This window comes from Schistocerca serialis, chromosome 2 (assembly GCF_023864345.2).
Source record: "Schistocerca serialis cubense isolate TAMUIC-IGC-003099 chromosome 2, iqSchSeri2.2, whole genome shotgun sequence".
Classification (NCBI taxonomy): Eukaryota; Metazoa; Arthropoda; class Insecta; order Orthoptera; family Acrididae; genus Schistocerca; species Schistocerca serialis.
In genome coordinates this window covers 769,762,653-769,782,816 of record NC_064639.1, presented here as the reverse complement: position 1 = coordinate 769,782,816, position 20,164 = coordinate 769,762,653, and the positions used below count along the sequence as shown (strand labels likewise).

The 20,164-nt window shown below is 40.9% G+C and overlaps 1 protein-coding gene across 2 annotated transcripts in view; it reads left to right on the top strand.

The window, feature by feature from the left end:
• Positions 1-1,182: 1,182 nt before the first annotated feature.
• LOC126457988 (exocyst complex component 7) overlaps positions 1,183-20,164 on the top strand; it is a 125,126-nt gene continuing 106,144 nt past the window's right edge. The window contains exons 1-5 of one of the 2 annotated variants that reach the window (XM_050094754.1): positions 1,183-1,337; positions 1,435-1,600; positions 3,227-3,417; positions 7,927-8,044; positions 18,738-18,970. In XM_050094754.1, the coding sequence (XP_049950711.1) occupies positions 1,287-1,337; positions 1,435-1,600; positions 3,227-3,417; positions 7,927-8,044; positions 18,738-18,970 (759 nt within the window). In that variant the 5' untranslated portion in view covers positions 1,183-1,286. Of the gene's footprint in view, positions 1,338-1,434; positions 1,601-3,226; positions 3,418-7,926; positions 8,045-18,737; positions 18,974-20,164 lie in introns of both variants that reach the window. The other variant, XM_050094753.1, reaches the window with a different exon arrangement.

Sequence of the window (20,164 nt, the reverse complement as noted above, 5' to 3'; positions counted from 1 at the left end):
CATGTACCTCTACATGCAAAAGCGATCGACAGCTCGTTTATCGTTCTGTAGGCCTACTGTGTGTGTCATTGTCGCCTGTTGCCACAAGTACGACCTTAATCTTTATATAATAATAAGTGGGTCAAGGAACTGCCAAATAGTGGCAGAAATATGCTGAAAACATTATAATGAGCTGATTACATTACATTTCACGAAAAACCAAATATTTGAATAATTTTCAAACAATGTTTCTGTAGGCACTTTCCTTGTCCCGTAATAGTTTCGCTCGATCTGCACAATCTGACACTTCACACGCTTTTGTAAGACACGAACAGCTGCACTTAATCTAACCACTTTATCGTCAAAGCACGTCTGTGGTGACGATTCGCACGAATCTGGCACTGATACATGGAGAGCTGAACTGGCTGCTTCTGTGTCATACGATTGTTCTACAACTTTAGATTGACTGTCGAATCTTTGTGGCAGTTTCCTCTTCATCGTCAGTAGAAGTTGCTTATTTGGGATGTCAAACAGTGTGGGTACTGCATTTCACACGAGTTTGTTATTGTCCGCGTTCATGAGCTGGTTTTCTTCGAAATGTAGCGGACAAAACCTAATATTATTATACAGGTAAACTGGGTCTTTCTTCATAAGGTCTTCTCGTCTGCTATTAACTAGCCATTTTCTGCTCCTAAAACGAAACATTTATCATTTATACGCATATAGTTTGCAAGTGAATCCTGACGATACAATCTAGTAACATGATGATATATACCTCTCAGAATCCTTAGGAAACCTAAAAAGAGACAGCTGTGGTGTCTTCTTCCTGTTGTTGCTGCAATTTATCGCGCTACAAACGCTCTCGATGGTAAAAATCATTGTATAAATCAAAATAAACAATCACTATTTGCTTTCACGATCGCGCCGAACTCACAGTTGAACCTACCAGCCGCTTGGGGCGCTGCTGGCGCTGTAGGCAACAAAATCGAGGCGAAGTGTCGCGACTGTTAAAGCACTTTCAATAAAAACACAATGTTAAAAGGAAGACGATAAGTGCATCGGCACTAGAAACTATCGAATATAACAGCTACGTTAAACGATATTCGTTTGCGAACTGATTACACATTTTTATCTTTCAGAAGGTTTGAAAGGGGAATTTTCTACCATCGCGCAAGCTTGGCGACACTGTTTGTTTATCAGTGATTCAATTGTCAGCTGTCAAGACGAAGAAGGCGTTTATGCTTGTGTCAGGTTATGTACTGTATTGACGTTATTAATAAAGTCATCGATACAAACAGTTTACGAAAATGCATGACGCAACGGAACGAAAATGCGAAATCGAATCAAAACTTGAAAAGGTTTGTTAATAAATATTTTCGATTACATTGTTTTATTGTTGCTTTGAGAGCTTTCTCGGAAAACATGGTAATACTTAACGTACGTTTCTTGTTGAAGGAGTTGAATAACTTGAATATGCTAAAGGAACTCAAGGGCAAAAGTAATCACCTAACAAAAGGTATGATTAATATACTAGATTCCTTTGAACATCGATTGGCACGTTTGGAGGAGACTATATTGCCAGTTTACAATGAAACTGGCAACTTACAGAAACGTCAGGAAAGTATCCTTTTGAAATTAAGAAAGTTTAAATTGTAATCTGTAGTCCGAGAAAAAAAAGACTTCATGTGGTCATTGTGTTATGAATCTGATTTATTGTGCTAAGGTATCTTCAGTAGAGGAATTACTCTGTGTACAACAAAAACATTTTTCTTCAGAGTCATATGTGAAACAAATTTGTGCGTTCATTGTATACGCTTCAAATAGTAAACTGTCGCAGCAGTGTGAACATAATACAAAAATATTTACTAGGTATTTTTAGGTTAAGTTTGCAGAAAACCATAAATAGATGGTATCAGTAGGTCTGTAAAGACTGTTCACAGACAAAGTACTGTTACATCAACTGAATGTAAAACCATATTTCGTAAAAATCATAAAATATTGTGAAGTCTATCATTAAGTATACTATAACTCAATATTGTAAGAATCCTACCAATCCACGAAAATGAAGGCTGTGTTTGAGCTTATTAGCATCACCTATGACATCGTGGTATTCAGTGTCAGTGAAGCATCCATTTCATTAAGGATAACCTGTCCTGTTACAGACGCAATGAATTAGGCACAGGTGGGGAACAATGCTTGTCTAGACACATACTATTAACAGAAAAACCTTTCAGTGTTTCATTTTGCAAGAGCAAAATTCTGTTAAGTAACTAATGAAAGGAAGAGAAGTTTCAATAAATCATTCCATTTCAACATGATATCAGAGTCAGTCAGATATCTCTAGAAAAGACAGATTAACACCACTTACTGCTGACAAGGAGACTGTTTTCAACCTCCCAGTGAAGTAATCTGTCAAGTGACAGATTATTTTCCTAAATAACATATATTGTCACACACAGTCTTACACTTTCCAATCTCATAATGAGAATATGGAGCAGGAGTAATTATAATATAATGAGTTTCTCATTGTCATTTTCGTATCGATGTGGTTGATATAGTTAACATACATTTACTTCATCCCAGTTACATTTTCACTGTTGGTTAGTGTATTCAGTTTTTTTCTAGTTTAAAACAAATTTTGACAATGAAAACTTTTGTTTACATTGTCTGGTTTATTTATTTTGTGATACTATAGTTTAGTTACTTTATTAATACTAGAAGTATCCCGGTAAAAGTTTGTTTTCAAAAGTTGTATTTACAATCATGGAATCATGTACTGTGGGAAACAGTATAAAGAACAAATGGCAGGTCAGGACAAGTTACAAAATAAAACAGAAACTTTCTGCACTAATGTGTAAAACAGAGGCAGCTCTCTTACATTAAAGAAAACTGTAATTTTTGAGCCATACTGCTTCAGTTTAAATTACTACTCAGCTAATAGTGTTCAATAAGTTTGAAGACCCATTTAAATGTTAGACAAACAAAATTATAGTGCTAATGGGAAAATAGATAGCAGGCTGGTGGGTTTTCATCTGTAATGTGAGGAACTAAAGTAGTCCCAACATTTTGCTAAGTTAAAAATGCATTCAGCCATAAATTTTTCAGATCAAACAATGTGGCGACCAAAGCTAATAAATAAAATAGTTCTAATCATTTTTTGGAATTCAGGTTTTTTTATTATTATCCTTATAAGAGATTTATTTGATAGCAGTCTGCCAAAGAAAACATCCTTGACTGCCAACACCAGACATTGAAAAAGCACTTAAGGCACTGGATCATGTCATTGGTTTCTACAGTGTCAGCCAAGAAGTAGCACAGGTAGTGCAAGCAGGGCCTGCTCCAGGATTGGAGCCTTTCCTGGCAGCGATGGATAGACTTCAGACAGCACAACGTTACTTTGAAAAGAACAATCCACAGAGTGTTGAACTCGAAAACATAGTGAGTAACTTTTTTGCTTTTGCTTTCAATAATGTGTGTGTGTGTGTGTGTGTGTGTGTGTGTGTGTGTGAGAGAGAGAGAGAGAGAGAGAGAGAGAGAGAGAGAGAGAGAGAGAGAGAGAGAGAGATGAAGCACTTAATCCAATATATAAATAATATCTAACAGTCCATACACATTATGCCTAACTACAACTTAATTCATCCTCTGTGGTGAGTAGCAGCCTGTCCTTTCTGTATTGTTGTCCTATATTTAATGTTGATATACAGATGCATTGGCAGCCTATTTGTCTCTTCCACGCAACAGGAGAGGGAGGGGGGGTAAGAGGGAGAGAGAGTATTGAATGACTACCTGTCATGATTATAAGTGGCTAATGAAGAATGTAGAACTGGTAGAAGCCGATTTCGGGGAAGATCAGTTTGGATTCCATAGAAATGTTGGAACACGTGAGGCAATACTGACCTTACGATTTATTTTAGAAGAAAGATTAAGAAAAGGCAAACCTACGTTTCTAGCATTTGTAGACTTAGAGAAAGCTTTTGACAATGTGGACTGGAATACTCTCTTTCAAATTCTGAAGGTGGCAGGGGTAAAATACAGGGAGCAAAAGGCTATTTACAATTTGTACAGAAACCAGATGGCAGTTATAAGAGTCGAGGGACATGAAAGGGAAGCAGTGGTTGGGAAGGGAGTGAGACAGGGTTGTAGCCTCTCTCCGATGTTATTCAATCTGTATATTGAGCAAGCAGTAAAGGAAACAAAAGAAAAATTTGGAGTAGGTATTAAAATCCATGGAGAAGAAATAAAAACTTTGAGGTTTGCCGATGACATTGTAATTCTGTCAGAGACAGCAAAGGACTTGGAAGAGCAGTTGAACGGAATGGATAGTATCTTGAAAGGAGGATATAAGATGAACATCAACAAAAGCAAAATGAGGATAATGGAATGTAGTCGAATTAAGTCGGGTGATGCTGAGGGTATTAGATTAGGAAGCGAGACACTTAAAGTAGTAAAGGAGTTTTGCTATTTGGGGAGCAAAATAACTGATGATGGTCGAAGTAGAGAGGATATAAAATGTAGACTAGCAATGGCAAGGAAAGCGTTTCTGAAGAAGAGAAATTTGTTAACATCGAGTATAGATTTAAGTGTCAGGAAGTCGTTTCTCAGAGTATTTGTATGGAGTGTAGCTGTTATATCCTAGCCAGTAATGCCAACCGAGCCCGCTGCCAAAAGGTTGGCAGCATCAAAGTCCGGACGCCGTCCGCATAAGCAGCGCCAGCGAGACAGGAAATCGCCGCAAGTCTGCGCGCGCCACCGCTGGCTTCTGGCTTCTTAAGCGCTGGAGTCGCGAGCGCTAGGACAGTTCTGTATTCGCCGCTCAGTTGTATACTCGCCACCGAATTGTGTACTTGCTAGTCAGTTGTGTGTTCATCGCAGCAGAGTTGTTGTTTGTCGTCAGCCGACGCTGACCTAGCCGCTCCGACTCGAACTAGACAGATCTCTGTAGACACGGAGTTCACCATTGTGTTTCTGTATCTTCATCAATAAAGATAAGTACCGACTTTTATTTAATCAGAGTGTTTGGGTTTTCATCTTTCTGTTCACTGTTCCAGCGGACCGGTCGGCCCGCTATTAAAAGTGTGGCGGTGACTTCGTAAGCCGTTTCTACAGCGAATTGTTTGTCGCTACGAACGCCGCCACAAAAGTAGCCATGTATGGAAGTGAAACATGGACGATAAATAGTTTGGACAAGAAGAGAATAGAAGCTTTCGAAATGTGGTGCTACAGAAGAATGCTGAAGATTAGATGGGTAGATCACATAACTAATGAGGAGGTATTGAATAGAATTGGGGAGAAGAGGAATTCGTGGCACAACTTGACTAGAAGAAGGGATCGATTGGTAGGACATGTTCTGAGGCATCAAGGGATCACCACTTTAGTATTGGAGGGCAGTGTGGAGGGTAAAAATCATAGAGGGAGACCAAGAGATGAATACACTAAGCAGATTCAGAAGGATGTAGGCTGCAGTAGGTACTGGGAGATGAAAGAGCTTGCACAGGATAGATTAGCATGGAGAGCTGCATCAAACCAGTCTCAGGACTGAAGACCACAACAACAACAATAAAGAAGGAAGTACATGGTACAATACCTTTCCGCAAAATCTAGTACCTCATATTTGGGTCTGAAATAGGCCAAAGACATGGTCTGTTGTAACATGTGTAGTGAAATATGAGCAATGTTATCTAAACACATGAACTGTAACCCATATTTGTAATACCATATAAATTGTAGTCTCAATAATAAGCTTCAGCTTTTATCATTTGCACCAAAAATAGGAAAATGTGGAAGGTTGATAGAAAGATAGCTTGCTCAGCATCCTCAACCTGGACTGAGATTAAAGTCATAAGAATGAAAGTGAGACAACAAGGGCTGAGATGGTAGACACTGCATGAGATGACATTTGGAGTAGTATCTTTCCACTTATGATACTTCTAAGTATTGGCATTAAATAGGTGGGTTTGAAAGATATTAGCAACAGAAGTTACTCTCCATTACCTTCTCCTAACATGTGGTTCCTTCTTAGTATGGGTATTTAGTGATTTCTTTCTTTGCTGAAGAAAGTATCTATTGTTCTTGAATGGGACATTCTGTGATATGTTTTTGCCCACTTTCAGCATAATATTCGGAGTTGGGACTTCTGATGACAATTGTCTACTGTCTTTGGACAATTTTTTCATATGAAGCTAAGAGGTATATCAAAATATGTAATAGTTATTTATTCATGCATGCAGTGTACATTTGAGGATCATCCAGAAAGTAAACAATGGTTGCACATCACGTCCAGCACTGGTCCTTCACCAATTTTTAAATTTATAAGCAAATAAGCAAGGTTTATGGTGACAGTGCAATGAACAAGTAGTCAATGAGGAAATAGTGCATTTATTTAATCAAAGAAGAAGCAGTGTGCTCGAGGAAAATATTCAGGAAAACCAACAGTTTGCTTTAAGCATATTACATGAATCCATCCCACAAATTTCACATTTGCATCTGTGTGAAATTGTGACACGGCATCTTGGCTACAAAAACATATGTGCTCCGTGTATGTCTATTTGACAGATGTCCATAACATTAAACTGGTGGGGGAAGCCCTTGAATTTTTGTCTGAATAAGACAATGTTGGTGAAAAATTTCTTGACTGGATAATAACGGAAGTCGGGGTTGTATTCAAGATTCCAGAGAACTAGCATCAGTCTGTGGAGTGGCATCGCTCATTCCCTCCTCAAGGCCCAAAAAAGAAAAACCAAATCTCAACACCAGAAAGTGGTGGCAACAATGTTTTGGGAAAAAAATGGTGTGATCCTTTGGAGTTCATGCCAAGAGTTTGAATTATCAATTCAGACACCCGTTGTGAAACTCTTCACTAATTTCAGTACACTACCCAAAATGAGAAATGTGGAATGCAATGCTGTTGTCAAACTTGTTTTCGACTCTGGACATCCTCCTTACAGCTCTGACTTGGGACCGAATGATTTTCTCTTGTTTCTGAAACTAAATGAAGTTTTGGGTGGGAAACAGCAAGCAGTGATGGAGAGCAACAAGGGAACTGAAATATTGGCCCCACCTTACAATAAGTGCCTCTACAGCTGTGGTGATTACATTGAAAAATGGTACTGTAACTTCATAAATAAAGTTTTGAGTTTTGTGTTGTCATCTTGTAGAATCAGTCTGCATCTTCCCAACATCTTTCATTTTTATTTAGTTATGCCAACCATTCCTTACTCTCTGGACAAACCTCATGTATTTGAGTAAGTCTCCCATGATTATTGACATAAAATTGCACATTACTCTTGTAAAGACCATATTCACATAATTCATAACAGTGAATAGGTTGTTGCAAGAAATTAAGATGTCCAAGCCCTTCTTAGAGCAAGGTAGCAAACGTGTGTCACTGAATCTGAAGCAGAGCATTAATAACAACTTTCACTGTCACCACTGATCTAATTAGCAGGTGGCCTCAAAAATGGCAAGTAGGAGAACAGTCATGTGTAATCTAATACTTACAGTTGAAGTAACTGCCTCCTACAAGAAAGATAATATAATTAAATCACTCTTGTGGCTGTGGGGAGCAAAACAGTAAGTGGGCTATATAGAAGTGTAATTCATAATGACTGAAGTATTGCAAAGTAAGAATGATGCATGTTGTTCTGATGATGCTGATGGAGTGGAAAAGAAAAAGATTTAGGGGAGGCAGGTTGTTGTTGGAGGAAAAAAATACCAATAACTGAAAGCTTTTTATAATGGATTTAAATATATTGCACCTAAAAGAGGGGTCTGAAGTATGCTCTCCTATCATAAATGTAGTTGTCATCGGTGATTGTAATAAACACCATGGTCCTTTTTTGTGAGTATCATAAGAACTATAAATACTGTTATTCAAGCAAGGATTAATTTTTTTTAAAAATACCCAATTGAGCAATTGAGATTATTTAACCTGCTGATCTTTTTACACAGACAACACTATTTAATGCTGGAGGTGATGCCCTGAATAGAGAATTTAAAGATCTGCTCATGCGGCACAGCAAGCCAGTACCTCCAATTGTTCTCTTGGATTTGATTGGGGCAGATGAAGGTAAGTCAATTCTGCATTACTGTTTGGCTGATGCTGCGAGCAGTGTCATGTTTAATACATGCATAATAGTTATTAAGTTTTTGAAACTAGTTCACTGCCAGAGTGTTATACATTACCTGTCTCAAAACAACAAATAAATCATTGTCATTAGTTACATTATACTATGAAGAATGGAGTTAGTAGTGCAAATTCATTTATTACACTTGCTATTTAGTTATTTATTATTATGACATAATTTGACATCAGTTCCAATTAGCCACAACATTTATGCAACTGATTCTCATTGAAACACTTGTTTGCCTTTCACCTGCCTGCCCACTCATCTGCTTCTCATCTGCCACCCCCCTCCCCCTTCTGCAACCCATCTCCTCTATGTGAACCTGCCACCCACCCCCGGCTGGCCAGCCAAAGTCATTAGCATTGCAGCTTCCATGCAGTGACACACCAAACGTATGGCTTGTATGGCTGTGCTAGTCATTTTAGCATATCCAAAGAAAATGTTCAACCTTTCATGAATGTGAAATGATGTTAAATCTCATGTTATTGTAGTCCACTGTCTAATATGCACTTCAGTGACAACCATTTTCTCAAACACTATGGTGCTTCCATGCTGTTATCTGGAGAGCACAGAAAGAGAGTAGGCCACTGACTTGGAAATCTAATAAGTTATGTTCACCACATGGAGGTGAGGTTGAGCTATGGACAGGCTTCAGATATAGAAAAAACACACATTTATACAAGCACAACACTCACTCTCTCTCTCTCTCTCTCTCTCTCTCTCTCTCTCTCTCTCTCTCTCTCTCTCTCACACACACACACACACACACACACACACACACACACACACACACACACACACCCTGCTGTCTCCAAGCACAGGCTTGACTACAGTGAGCAGTGATCTCAGCTGTGGAGGATAGTGAGATGTAGAAGGTGTGTGAAGCAAAGGTGGGAAATAGTAATGGAGTAGGGGTGGGGAAGACGCTGTTGTGATGATGTGTGAGAATGTGCAGGGATGTGGCATGAACAGGATGGAGGGCTACTGGATACTGCATCAGGATGCTGTGCTGGGGAAGGGGGGAGGGGGGTGGGGTGGGGGGGACACAGAAAAGGAGAAAGGACTGGACTGGGCAGGTGAGCTGAGAGGATAGACGTAAGTGTAAGGCTGGAGCAGTGGCAGAGAAGGGCAAAGTGTGGAGGAGAGGGACCGCCAAAAGTTGAGGACACAGGGGTCCACAAGGGTTACAGGAAGGAAGGATATGCTACAGGAAGAATTGTCACCTTGGCAGTTCAGAAAAGCTGGTGTTGGTGGGAAGAATCTAGACGGCCAGAAGATACAGTCATTAATGTCATGCACACAATTTTGTTTGGCATGCTCATCAAGTGGATGGTCCAGCTGTATCTTTGTCACAGTTTGGCAGTGGGCATTCATGCTTATTAGTGGTCATGCCCACATAGAATGCATTGGGCTGCAATACAGATCTGATCTCTGTGACATCAATACTCTCAATTTTCTGTATTTTTGAAGTTTCACATATCAAATTGTGTCGTGAATTATCTTTCAATTTTTGTTAATAAATGCACTGTAATGTCACCATGGAATTTATATAAAATGTATCCGATACCTGAATTTCCTTTTATACCCACATAGGCAGGCTGTTTTCAACTCTAAATGAAACCAATATGCTACAAGAACTGATTCAAGGGACTATGCCAGCAAGAGAACAGAACAGGTAGGGAGGACTTCAAAGTGTCTGTGCACTAAGTTGATCCGGAAAGAGCTAAGTTGACTTTTGAAATTTCGAGCAAGAAGAAATGACCAGTTATACTGTACATTGCCTATACCACTTTCTACAGACTCGTGGTTAGGCCGAGAAACATCTGTGGAGGCTTAGTATCATGGGGGGGGGGGGGGGATCTTGCAAGGTCTTTTCCAGGGATTTGAGCCATGATGGGCACCTGCTGTATAGATGAATATCTTAACAGAGACTGTTAGGCCCCAGCTTAAGTAAAAATGTCTGTTAGATTTCAGTTTTGATAGCACTTGGTCACGTCAAGATTAGGTATTTTGTGTATTATAAATTTATTAATAGTGCATAGCAATGTTTCATTCTGACAGCATATTAATTCTGTAAATATTAGCTGTTCCAGTTTATTGTATTGAACTATTTTGACAATATCCTGATAAATAGTCAGGATAGTAAGTACTATATTCAAATGTTTATGTTTTTTATGCTATACTTTCTGACTTGTTACACACCCACAAAAATTATCTCATTTTTTTGGATCTGTGGAACAAAATCTGAATCTAATCTAATCAGAACAGTTGCTCTAGTCCTTTGTGGTACGAAGGGAGGGAGCTCTTTTGGCCAGTCAGTGGGTATGTACTCTTTTGGACAGTCAGTGGGTAGTATCTGTGCAGATATGGTGCCTGATGGGCAGTGACCAATTTTTATCCAAAGCACTGGGTGAGTTCATTTGTTTGTTCAGACGGGAAGGTCAGTGACAGTTGGCAATGACAGAATCAAGTCGCAAGCCCTGCAATCTTTCTCAAATGATTTTTAGCTAACATGCTGAATTTTTCTTTAGACTTGTTAGAGATCTCCATCTGTCACCAGGTTTAAGAAAATTGATCTGACATAGGACACTCATTTGTGATTGTGCCATGCCAGCAATAAAGCCAGAGTAAAATATCCACACCATTCCTCATATTTCATAAACGGTGTGAGATATTAAAATCATCTTTTGGCAAATGATATCACACAAAGAGGAGAGTATTTTGCTGTATGGTTATTATGCAAACCTTTACTATCTACTGTATTATTCCACTAACTATAAACTTTTTCCATGAAAGAATTTAATTTTTAAGGGCCATCGATAGTTGGTGAAGTGGGAAATCATATGGGTTTTGGAACAACATAAGTGAAGACATTACACACTTATTTTGTGTCGAGGATGTGCTTTTTGATAAGATACTGACCTTACTTTTCCCCAGTTCCTTACTTAATAAACCAGTTTCAAAATTCTCTCACAATTGCTTCTGCACAACATGCTAGTGAAGTGAGACTTGTGTAAATTGTGCTGTGTTTTTGCAAAAGAAGTAAATTTTAACATGGCACCAAGAGAAATGGGTAGGTTTTACTCAAAATTCGCCACTTTTGACACTTCTCTGAAAGTGAAAAATGGTTAACAAGCCAGGTGGAAATAAACTGCTGCACTTTCAGGAAAATTCTTTTTAGATACTAATCAAAGCAGATGTGACAGATCTTTTTGAATGGTCACCATGCAAGTGTGGGCATGGAGGGAACCTACTTAATATCCACAAAAAATGTGAATGTAGGCTTCAGTTTAAAAAGGCACAACCCTTCCAGCACTTGGCATTTTTCCTACAGTGCCTGCCCGCAGCCCCCACCACTGTCACTCTCCCCATGTGCACCCTGCCACCTGCGCGTCAGCCGACCACAGTATTCAGCATGGATTCTATCTGGGGGACGGTAAGTGATTTGAGAGACAAGACACGGGAGATCTGTGCGGTGGGTAGTTCGTCTGTGAAGGCCACAGTAAGATCCTCTGTGTTTTGGTCAGGGAACATTCGTCACTGCTGCGTCACTGCTGATGTGACCACCATGTCTGACTTGACTGCAAGGAAGGGACTTTTTAATATGGAAGGGTAGCAGGTGTCAAAATGGAGGTATTGTTGGTGGTTGATAGGTTTGGTGTAGACTGATACAGCCATCAGTGAGATGGAGGTAGACATCAAGGAATGTGGCTTGTTGGGCCTAGGAGAATCAGCAAATGGGGAAGATGATGTCAAGGCTATGGAAGAATGTGGATAGGGCGTCCTCACTGTCGGTCCAGATCATGAAGTCTTCAGTGAATCTGAACCAGATGAGGGGTCTGGAATTCTGGGTGGTTATGGAGGATTCCTCTAGATGGCCCATAAATAGTGGCATTAGAATGGTACTGTGTGGGTGCTAGTGGCTGTACCACACACACATTTTGTTTGTAGGTGCTGTCTTCAAAGGAGAAATAATTGTGGGTGAGGTTATAGTTAGCTATGGTGACCTCTTGTCATGCTCTGAATGAATAATATCCTCTCCACTCTCATCTCCACCCTTCCCACAGTGTTATTCCACTGTCCACCCAATCTACTCAGTATCCTTGTCCAATCCCGTACACAAGGCTTGTATACCTGTGAAAGACATAGATGCCAGACCTGTCTCATACATTCTCCCACTACCACATACTGCAGTTCTGACAAGGGCATTTCCTACCCCATCAAAGTAAGGGCCATCTGTGAAAGCAGCCATATGGTGTGCCACCGTAGATACAACCACTGTGCACCATTCTATGTGTGCATGACCACTGACAAACATGAATGACCATTGAGAAACTGGGACCATGAAACAACTGGACTATCCAGCCGCTGAGCATACAGTGCATAATATGACTTCAACGACTACTTTACTGCCCGGGAAATCTGTATTATTTTCACCAACAGCTTTACTGATTTGTCCTCCAGCTACCTCTACCCCCTTCCCTACTCCCACTTCTATCTCACACATGCTTTGTATATGCTCAGGTCATCTACTTCTCGTCTCGCTGTGCTGTCCCGTGGCCCCCCCCTCCCCTCCCCGCCTGCCGCCACCACCACCTCTCAACGCAGCACACAGCAGCCTACCATCCTGTCTCTGCCATGTCCCTGCACACTCCCATGGGCAGCACTACAGCATCTGCCACCACACAAACTGCATGAATGACAGAATTGTTGGGATGCACAAGTCTCTGAACTCAAGTAAGGGTGCGGTAACATGCCGTGATATCATGGATATGGACATAGCAGAGCTGAAACAAAAATGGGCATCCCAGGAGATATTCCATGTAGAGCAACAAACACAAAGGAATAATGGAGAAGCTGAAAAGACTGCCACTTTCATTGTCACATTCGATTCTCCAGCACTGCCTGAACATGTTATGACAGGGTTCCTTCAACTTACAGTTAGGCATAACATACCAAACCCTATACAGCGCTATAAGTTCTAGTGTTTTGGCCATACAACCATGAGTTGTGGAGGTGAAGTGACTTGTGGGAACTGTGGAAAAACAGTCCACGATGCTGGGACCGACTGCATGTATCCAGTGATCTGCATCAACAGCTCTGGGAGCCACCCAGTCTGGAGCTGAGGCTGCTCTGTTTTTTCTGAGAAATGCAAAATACAGGAAATAAAAGTGACCATGTGAATTCCTCTATGCTGAAGCCAAAAAAGAATATAAGGTGAAGAAGCCCTCTGTCCTTGCCACCTCGTATTCCTCCATGGTGCAGAAATCTGTTCTCAAGGTGGATGCTTTGACATAGACGACATCCAATGTGTCTGTATCCACCATAAGCACCTTTACTTGCAAGTGTACATGCCAAGGAAAAAGAGTAAGGACAAAGCAATCAAGGCAGCTGCAACAGGAAAGACCAACAATTATTCCACAGTCAGCATCCAGAAGGCACACACAAAGCAGAGTGCCTCTCAATACCCCATTTCACTCCCATCCTCATAGGGATAGGGTGCCAGGAAAGGTCCCAACGTTCAAGGTCAAAAGCTGTCCCAGGCACCATCAGATTTCATCCTGGTGCGTTTGACCAATGAGGACGACGACATGGAATTAGATGCCTCGGATCCTGGCAGCCTCTCTACTCCTCCTTGCTCTACAAGTGCTTTACCTCTCTGGAGCAAAGGTAGGGTAAATTAAAACTACACCAATGGAATGGCTCCCATTCTAGAGCAGAACTTGAATGGGTTCAGGAGTCATGTGGAGGAACTGAAACTCCTAGCAAAGGCACACCCCTTGTGCTTGTGTTTACAAGGAACACATTTTAAAGATACGGACGTCTTTGTGCTACAGGGCTATACGCTGTACCGCAAAGATGACATATCAAGGGAAAAGAACCAAGGTAGTGGTCACAGTGTTTGTCACTTATGCACACCACTCCTCTGCTCTCCTCCTGGCTACTGACCTACAAGCAGTTGCAGTTGAAATTCATGTGTATAAGAGGATCACTATTTGCTGACTGTATTTACCACTGCAAGATGCAATAGAGTCTGAGACACTCACGGATCTTGTACAACTGATGCAACCATTTCTCCTCCTGGGAGACTGGAGAGGCCCAGAGTAATTTTAGATTTGGTGCAGTACAGGAGAGATTCCACATTTGCTTCCACTTTTAATATGATATTTTCTGGTGTTTTATTTGAGCACCACGATCCTGTAGCTGTTTTTACATGTGGGGTCAAAACGGGGGGGGGGGGGTCTCTGTTGGTTGCTCTGTTGTTTTTCCGTATTGTGTCCTTAAGGTCTGACTGTATGCTGTCTTTGATGCAGAATTATATGCTATCATGAGGGCAGTGGAGCAGATAAGACATTCTTCCAGTGCTAAATTTCATGTCTGTTCCAATTCTCTGAGTGCCCATCACTCTCTGAAACATTTGTACGCAGCAGATAAAGTACGGTAGTCCAGACCATTGAGGATGCCCTCCTCCAGCTACAACTACTGGGGAAGGAGGTGTCTTTATGCTGGGTACCAGGGCACATGGGAATTTTGGGGAATGGAAAGGTTGTTCTAGCAACCAAGGTGGTGTGTCATAATCTTTAGGTACCGGGTGATCAAAAAGTCAGTATAAATTTGAAAGCTGAATAAATCACGGAATAATGTAGATAGAGAGGTACAAATTGACACACATGTTTGGAATGACATGGGGTTTTACTAGAACCAAAAAAATACAAAAGTTCAAAAAATGTCCGACAGATGGCCCTTCATCTGATCAGAATAGCAATAATTAGCATAACAAAGTAAGACAAAGCAAAGATGATGATCTTTACAGGCAGTGCTCAATATGTCCACCATCATTCCTCAACAATAGCTGTAGTCGAGGAATAATGTTGTGAACAGCACTGTAAAGCATGTCTGGAGTTATGGTGAGGCATTGGCGTCGGATGTTGTCTTTCAGCATCCCTAGAGATGTCGGTCGATCACGATACACTTGCAACTTCAGGTAACCCCAAAGCCAATAATCGCATGGACTGAGGTCTGGGGACCTGGGAGGCCAAGCATGACAAAAGTGGCAGCTGAGCACACGATCATCACCAAACGACGCGCGCAAGAGATCTTTCACGCACCATCTGTTGGACATTTTGTGAACTTTGTTTTTTTTTATTTATTTATTTTTTTGTTCTAATAAAACCCCATGTCATTCCAAGCATGTGTGTAAATTGTTACCCCTCTATCTACATTATTCCATGGTTTATTAAGTTTTCAAATTTATACTGACTTTTTGATCACCCTGTATTTCAGTGTGCCATCCCCTTGCAAGCTATAACCTCATTCTTGAACTCCAGAGTCTTGTGTCGGTGGGAGCAAGAGTGGCTATAATTGACAGACAATAACCTCCCTCTATTAAAGCCCACGGCACATCCATTATGTGCTTCCTTCCAGCCATGTAGACAGGACGAGGTTCTCCTCACTTGTCTTCACATAGGCCACAGTCCTATGACATACAGCAAGAGGACCCTCCAGCGTGTGTCACTTGGGGCATGCAGATCATTGTTCACCACCATATTTTCTAAGCAGCGGGCCATGCCCTCTATTTTAGGTAACATTCAAATTAAAGTGGTTAGTGTTTTAAAGTTTTATAAATTGTCCAATGTTTCTTCCAAGATTTTAGGGAGATAATTTTAATCTGTTAATAGGATGACTGGATCACCAATTTTTTTTTTACATAAGTGGCCTGCCACTGACATTGTCCTGTGCCTTCTTTTTAACTCCTTTTTCGTTTTAGTCTCTTGTATAGCATCTTTTATTCTTTTCTGTTGTCTTAGCTTGTATGATCACATTTTAGTAATTTTATGCACATTCGTTGCTTTTAATGTGTGTAAGGGTGTTGACAACCTCGCCGTTGAGTACCCGTAAGCACTCACATACATCCACCCCTACCCTGTTATACTGTGCATTCCCACACTGCACCACCTCTGTACCCCCACTACCCACCCAAACCGAGATTGATGATCAATGTGGTTGAGCCTCTGTGTCCAGAGATAACAGCAGTCATGTGGGTGTGAGTTGTGCTTGTATGAATGTGTTTTTTCCTAAATCTGAATTAGGTCTTTGTCCGACGGCTTAGTGTACTTTTAAATGTACTGCGTAATCGTAATTAAAGTACAGCTACTCATGGATGTCCAGTGTGGGCTGTTAATTATTGTATGGTAACAAAACTTAGTAGATATGCCAATGCATTGGTGCAGAACTGATGTACACTGGGAAAAAATAGTTCCAGTTTTGGCCACCAGGTGCAAATCTGGCGATGTACACTGTTTGTATGACATCCATGATGTCAGTTGACAAGCCATAATGTGAGTGAACAGCATGGATATCTAGAAGAGAGACTGCGTGCTTTTAGTGAAATTGTTTTATGTGAATGGCAGCAATTGCAGTGCTAGATTGAGAGAATATTGCCAACTGAAATGCCAGAGGAGAGGCTCGATGTCATTAAATGTTTAAAGATGATGATAATGAAATTTGAAAACACGAGTGAGCTCAATGTGGCACCTGGAAGAGGTGTCCTATGCCAGTGGAAGTTACTCATGAGGTTTGCTGCTGCTGCAACTGACCATGCAATGTGTGCTGTGGGTAGTGCTAGTGCTAGTGGTAGTGCTTGCGCAGCGTTGTGAGAATTGTCCAGCTCATGGTCAACAGTACAGAAAGTTTTGTGGTCTGTTTTGCACTGGTACCCGTACAAGATCCCCGGATGGTGCTGAAATCTCATGATTCGCAGAAACATTCTGAATTTGCTCTTCGGTTTCTGGCAGGGCTCGAAGTTAATGACTTGTGGCCAGGCAATACTCTGTGGAGTCGTGAGGCACATTTTACACTTCAGGGTGCAGTGAATATATAGAGCTGCCAAATTTGGGGTACTGTTAAACCATGTGTTCTGCATGAAGAGTCATTAGACTCGCCATGTGTGGCTGTGGTGTGGATTCACAAGAACCTTTCTTCTTCGAAGAGAATACACCCAGAGGGCCTGTCCGGTGTACTGTGACATCTGCACGTTATCAGACCTCCTTGTACAGCATGCTTTGGAAGAGCGCAACTGTGTGGAAACCAGTAACCGGTGTAAATGCCTAAATGTCACATGCAAGCATGCAAACATGCTTGTATTATGTCATACAGGTGCTGGATGTCAATTTGTGTGATGGAGTTAATTGCCTGTTGTACTTGTCACTTAATAAAGGGATGGTTAATACTGGATGTTGAGACGTATCTGGTGATAGAGTAGGCCCAGCCAACATGACGACACTCTGTACAGCGTGTTGGATTACAACAGCGATATGTGGACAAATGTTATCATGTTGAAAAACATCCCCTTGAATGCTGTCAATGAACGGCAGCAAAATAGGTTGAATCACCAGACTGACATGCAAATTTGCAGTCAGGGTATGTGGGATAACCGTGCGAGTGCTCCTAATGTCATACAAAATCACACTTAAAACCATAACTCTAGTTGTAGGTACAGTGTGCCTAGCTCGCAGATTGGTTGGTTGCAGCCCCTCAACTTGCATTTTTCTGACCAACACCTAGCCTCAAATGGTTCTTGTGCAGAAGTGGCTTTCATCAGAAAACACAACAGACCTCTGCTCCACCCTCCAATGAGCTCTCGCTTGACACCACTGAAGTCGCAAACTGTGGTGGTTTGGGGTCAGTGGAATGCACACTTCAGAGCACCCGGCTCAGAGCTGTCCTTGAATTTGTAACAGTTTGCTGTGTCACTGTGGTGCCAACTGCCTTTCAAATTGCTGCACAAATGCGCCACAGCCATACACCAAATACGATGGTCTTCCCTCTTGGCAGTGCCACATGGCTGTTCAGAGCCTGGTCTTCCTGTTACCATACCTTCCTGTGACCACTGCTGCCATAAAGTCATGTACAGTGGCTACATTCCTGCCAAGTCTTTCTGCAGTATCGTGAAAGGAACATCCAACTTCTCTTCGCCTTACTACACGACCTCGTTCATAGTCAGTGAGCTGTTAACAATGGTGTCATGGTTGTCTTAAAGGTATTCTTGACTAACATCAACTCACCATGTTCAGTATCAAATGTAATTAATGTTCACAACCATTACAGCATGTGTTTAAAGCCAACCTGATTTGCGTCCTTACAGTGACATCACTAGCGGCAGTAGTCAAAGGCAGTGGTCATGTGTGTATTATTTGCTTTTGCATGAATGTGTGTGTATGTTTTCTAATTTTTGTTGTGTCTGTTTGCAATGCAACATCCCCAGTGTATGGTGAGTAGCAATTTATCCTTTTCATAGTACTGTCATTATTTCGTCCTGGATTTTCCATTGTTTGACAACACCATCTTGGTGTTGGAGATTTTTTTCTGTCTGTCTATATTGATTTCATAGTATAAGGAAATTCCCCACACTTTTGTGTGTGTGTGTGTGTGTGTGTGTGTGTGTGTGTGTGTGTGTGTGGTTTTTTTTCCCCCCAGCCACAATATTTTTTACCTAGAAATGGATTGGAAGATATGTACATCCAGTTTGTATTGTTGTTACCAGTATATAGTTGTTCTCTACACATTATCATCAATGGAAAAGAAAGATTGTATTAGGGCGTACGTAATTCTTGTTCATACAAATTCTGCCCACAGATACGCCAGTAGAGGAAGTCCCTTCAGCTCCAGTCCAGCTGCCTGAGGATGTGGCTGCTGAATTAGTACGCATGGCTGATTGGCTTATCCTACATAATCGTGATGAATACATGAATGTGTATGCTAGAGTTCGTGCTACGGTACTGCTCAAGTCGCTGCAGCAGCTCAAGGAACACCAGAAATCTGCAAGTGGTGGCAGCATCCAAGGAGTTGCAGCTGCTAACTCACCAATGGTAGTAAGTTGTATATTCTAAGCTTGCTGCTGTACTGCTTCAGATCCTGCATTCCAGCTTGGTAAACTATATTGTACAGTAATTCTTTGCAAAATACTTAGGCTGAAGTAAGTCTGAGGTAATTATTTATGTAAATATTGAGGAATCAAATTTACTACGTAGAGTACAACAGTGCTTCAGCATGTGTATTACACTCACATGAGTACTCAGTGTGTGGAAAAGACATGTCAGGCATTTATGTTTTCCTACTTGCTCCTGCATGGAGCATGTGGGGGGCAAAAATGTGGCATGGGGTGGGTGGGCACTTTTGTGTGTGTGTGTGTGTGTGTGTGTGTGTGTATTTTCTCGAAGTCGTCTTGTCTCTAAGCTTTACAAGCAGTGTGGAAGAGAGGCAGTAGAAATATTTTACATTATGAATCATGAAGATGCTATCCGCTTGTACCAACCATCTCTCTTGAAAGAACAGTTTTGCATTACAGAGATTTTTCTAATTATGTTATCCTCCTATACACCATTAAGGATGTCAGCTTAACAGCTTTCAAGAAGAGATTGTGTATTAGCTCTGTAACTTTCTGACTCTGATGAAGAACTTCATTCATGATCCAAGACTGTTTTCCTCTCCTTGCAGCTAGTTTGAGGTGATGATTTTATACCAGTTCGTGGAGTTACCCGTAAGTATTTGACTGATGAAGTAGTTCAGAGTTGTATAACAAATCTGTTAAGCTTTTTCTTTCTCAAGTACCTTACCTATCTGTCATTTTGGAGTAAACAACCTTTCACAGCACCAACATGTAAGCAGAAACATTTTAAATTTCATTAGAGATTTTCTCTTTTAAATCAGTTTCTCAATGTCAATACCTGTTTGTAAATAATGGCATCATTATGGGCTACTGAATTCGCACAGCACCTGGTGTTTCGATACGTATCTGGATTAATGACTGCAATATTTTCTGCAGGAAAGCAAGACCTGTGTTTTGGAGGAATTATTTTGTTAAAACATTGTTTACTTTTAATTGAAAGTGTTTAATTTTCAAATATTACAGGATTTTACAGTAGAGAAGGTGCTAATAATTTATATTTTGCGTACTTGATTTTACTGATACTCCTGGATGAAAACAATTAATGCTATTTTTTTCAGTCTTACAGGTCTGATCCGTATACAAGATATCTGCAGCAAATAGTATCCTATTGCCA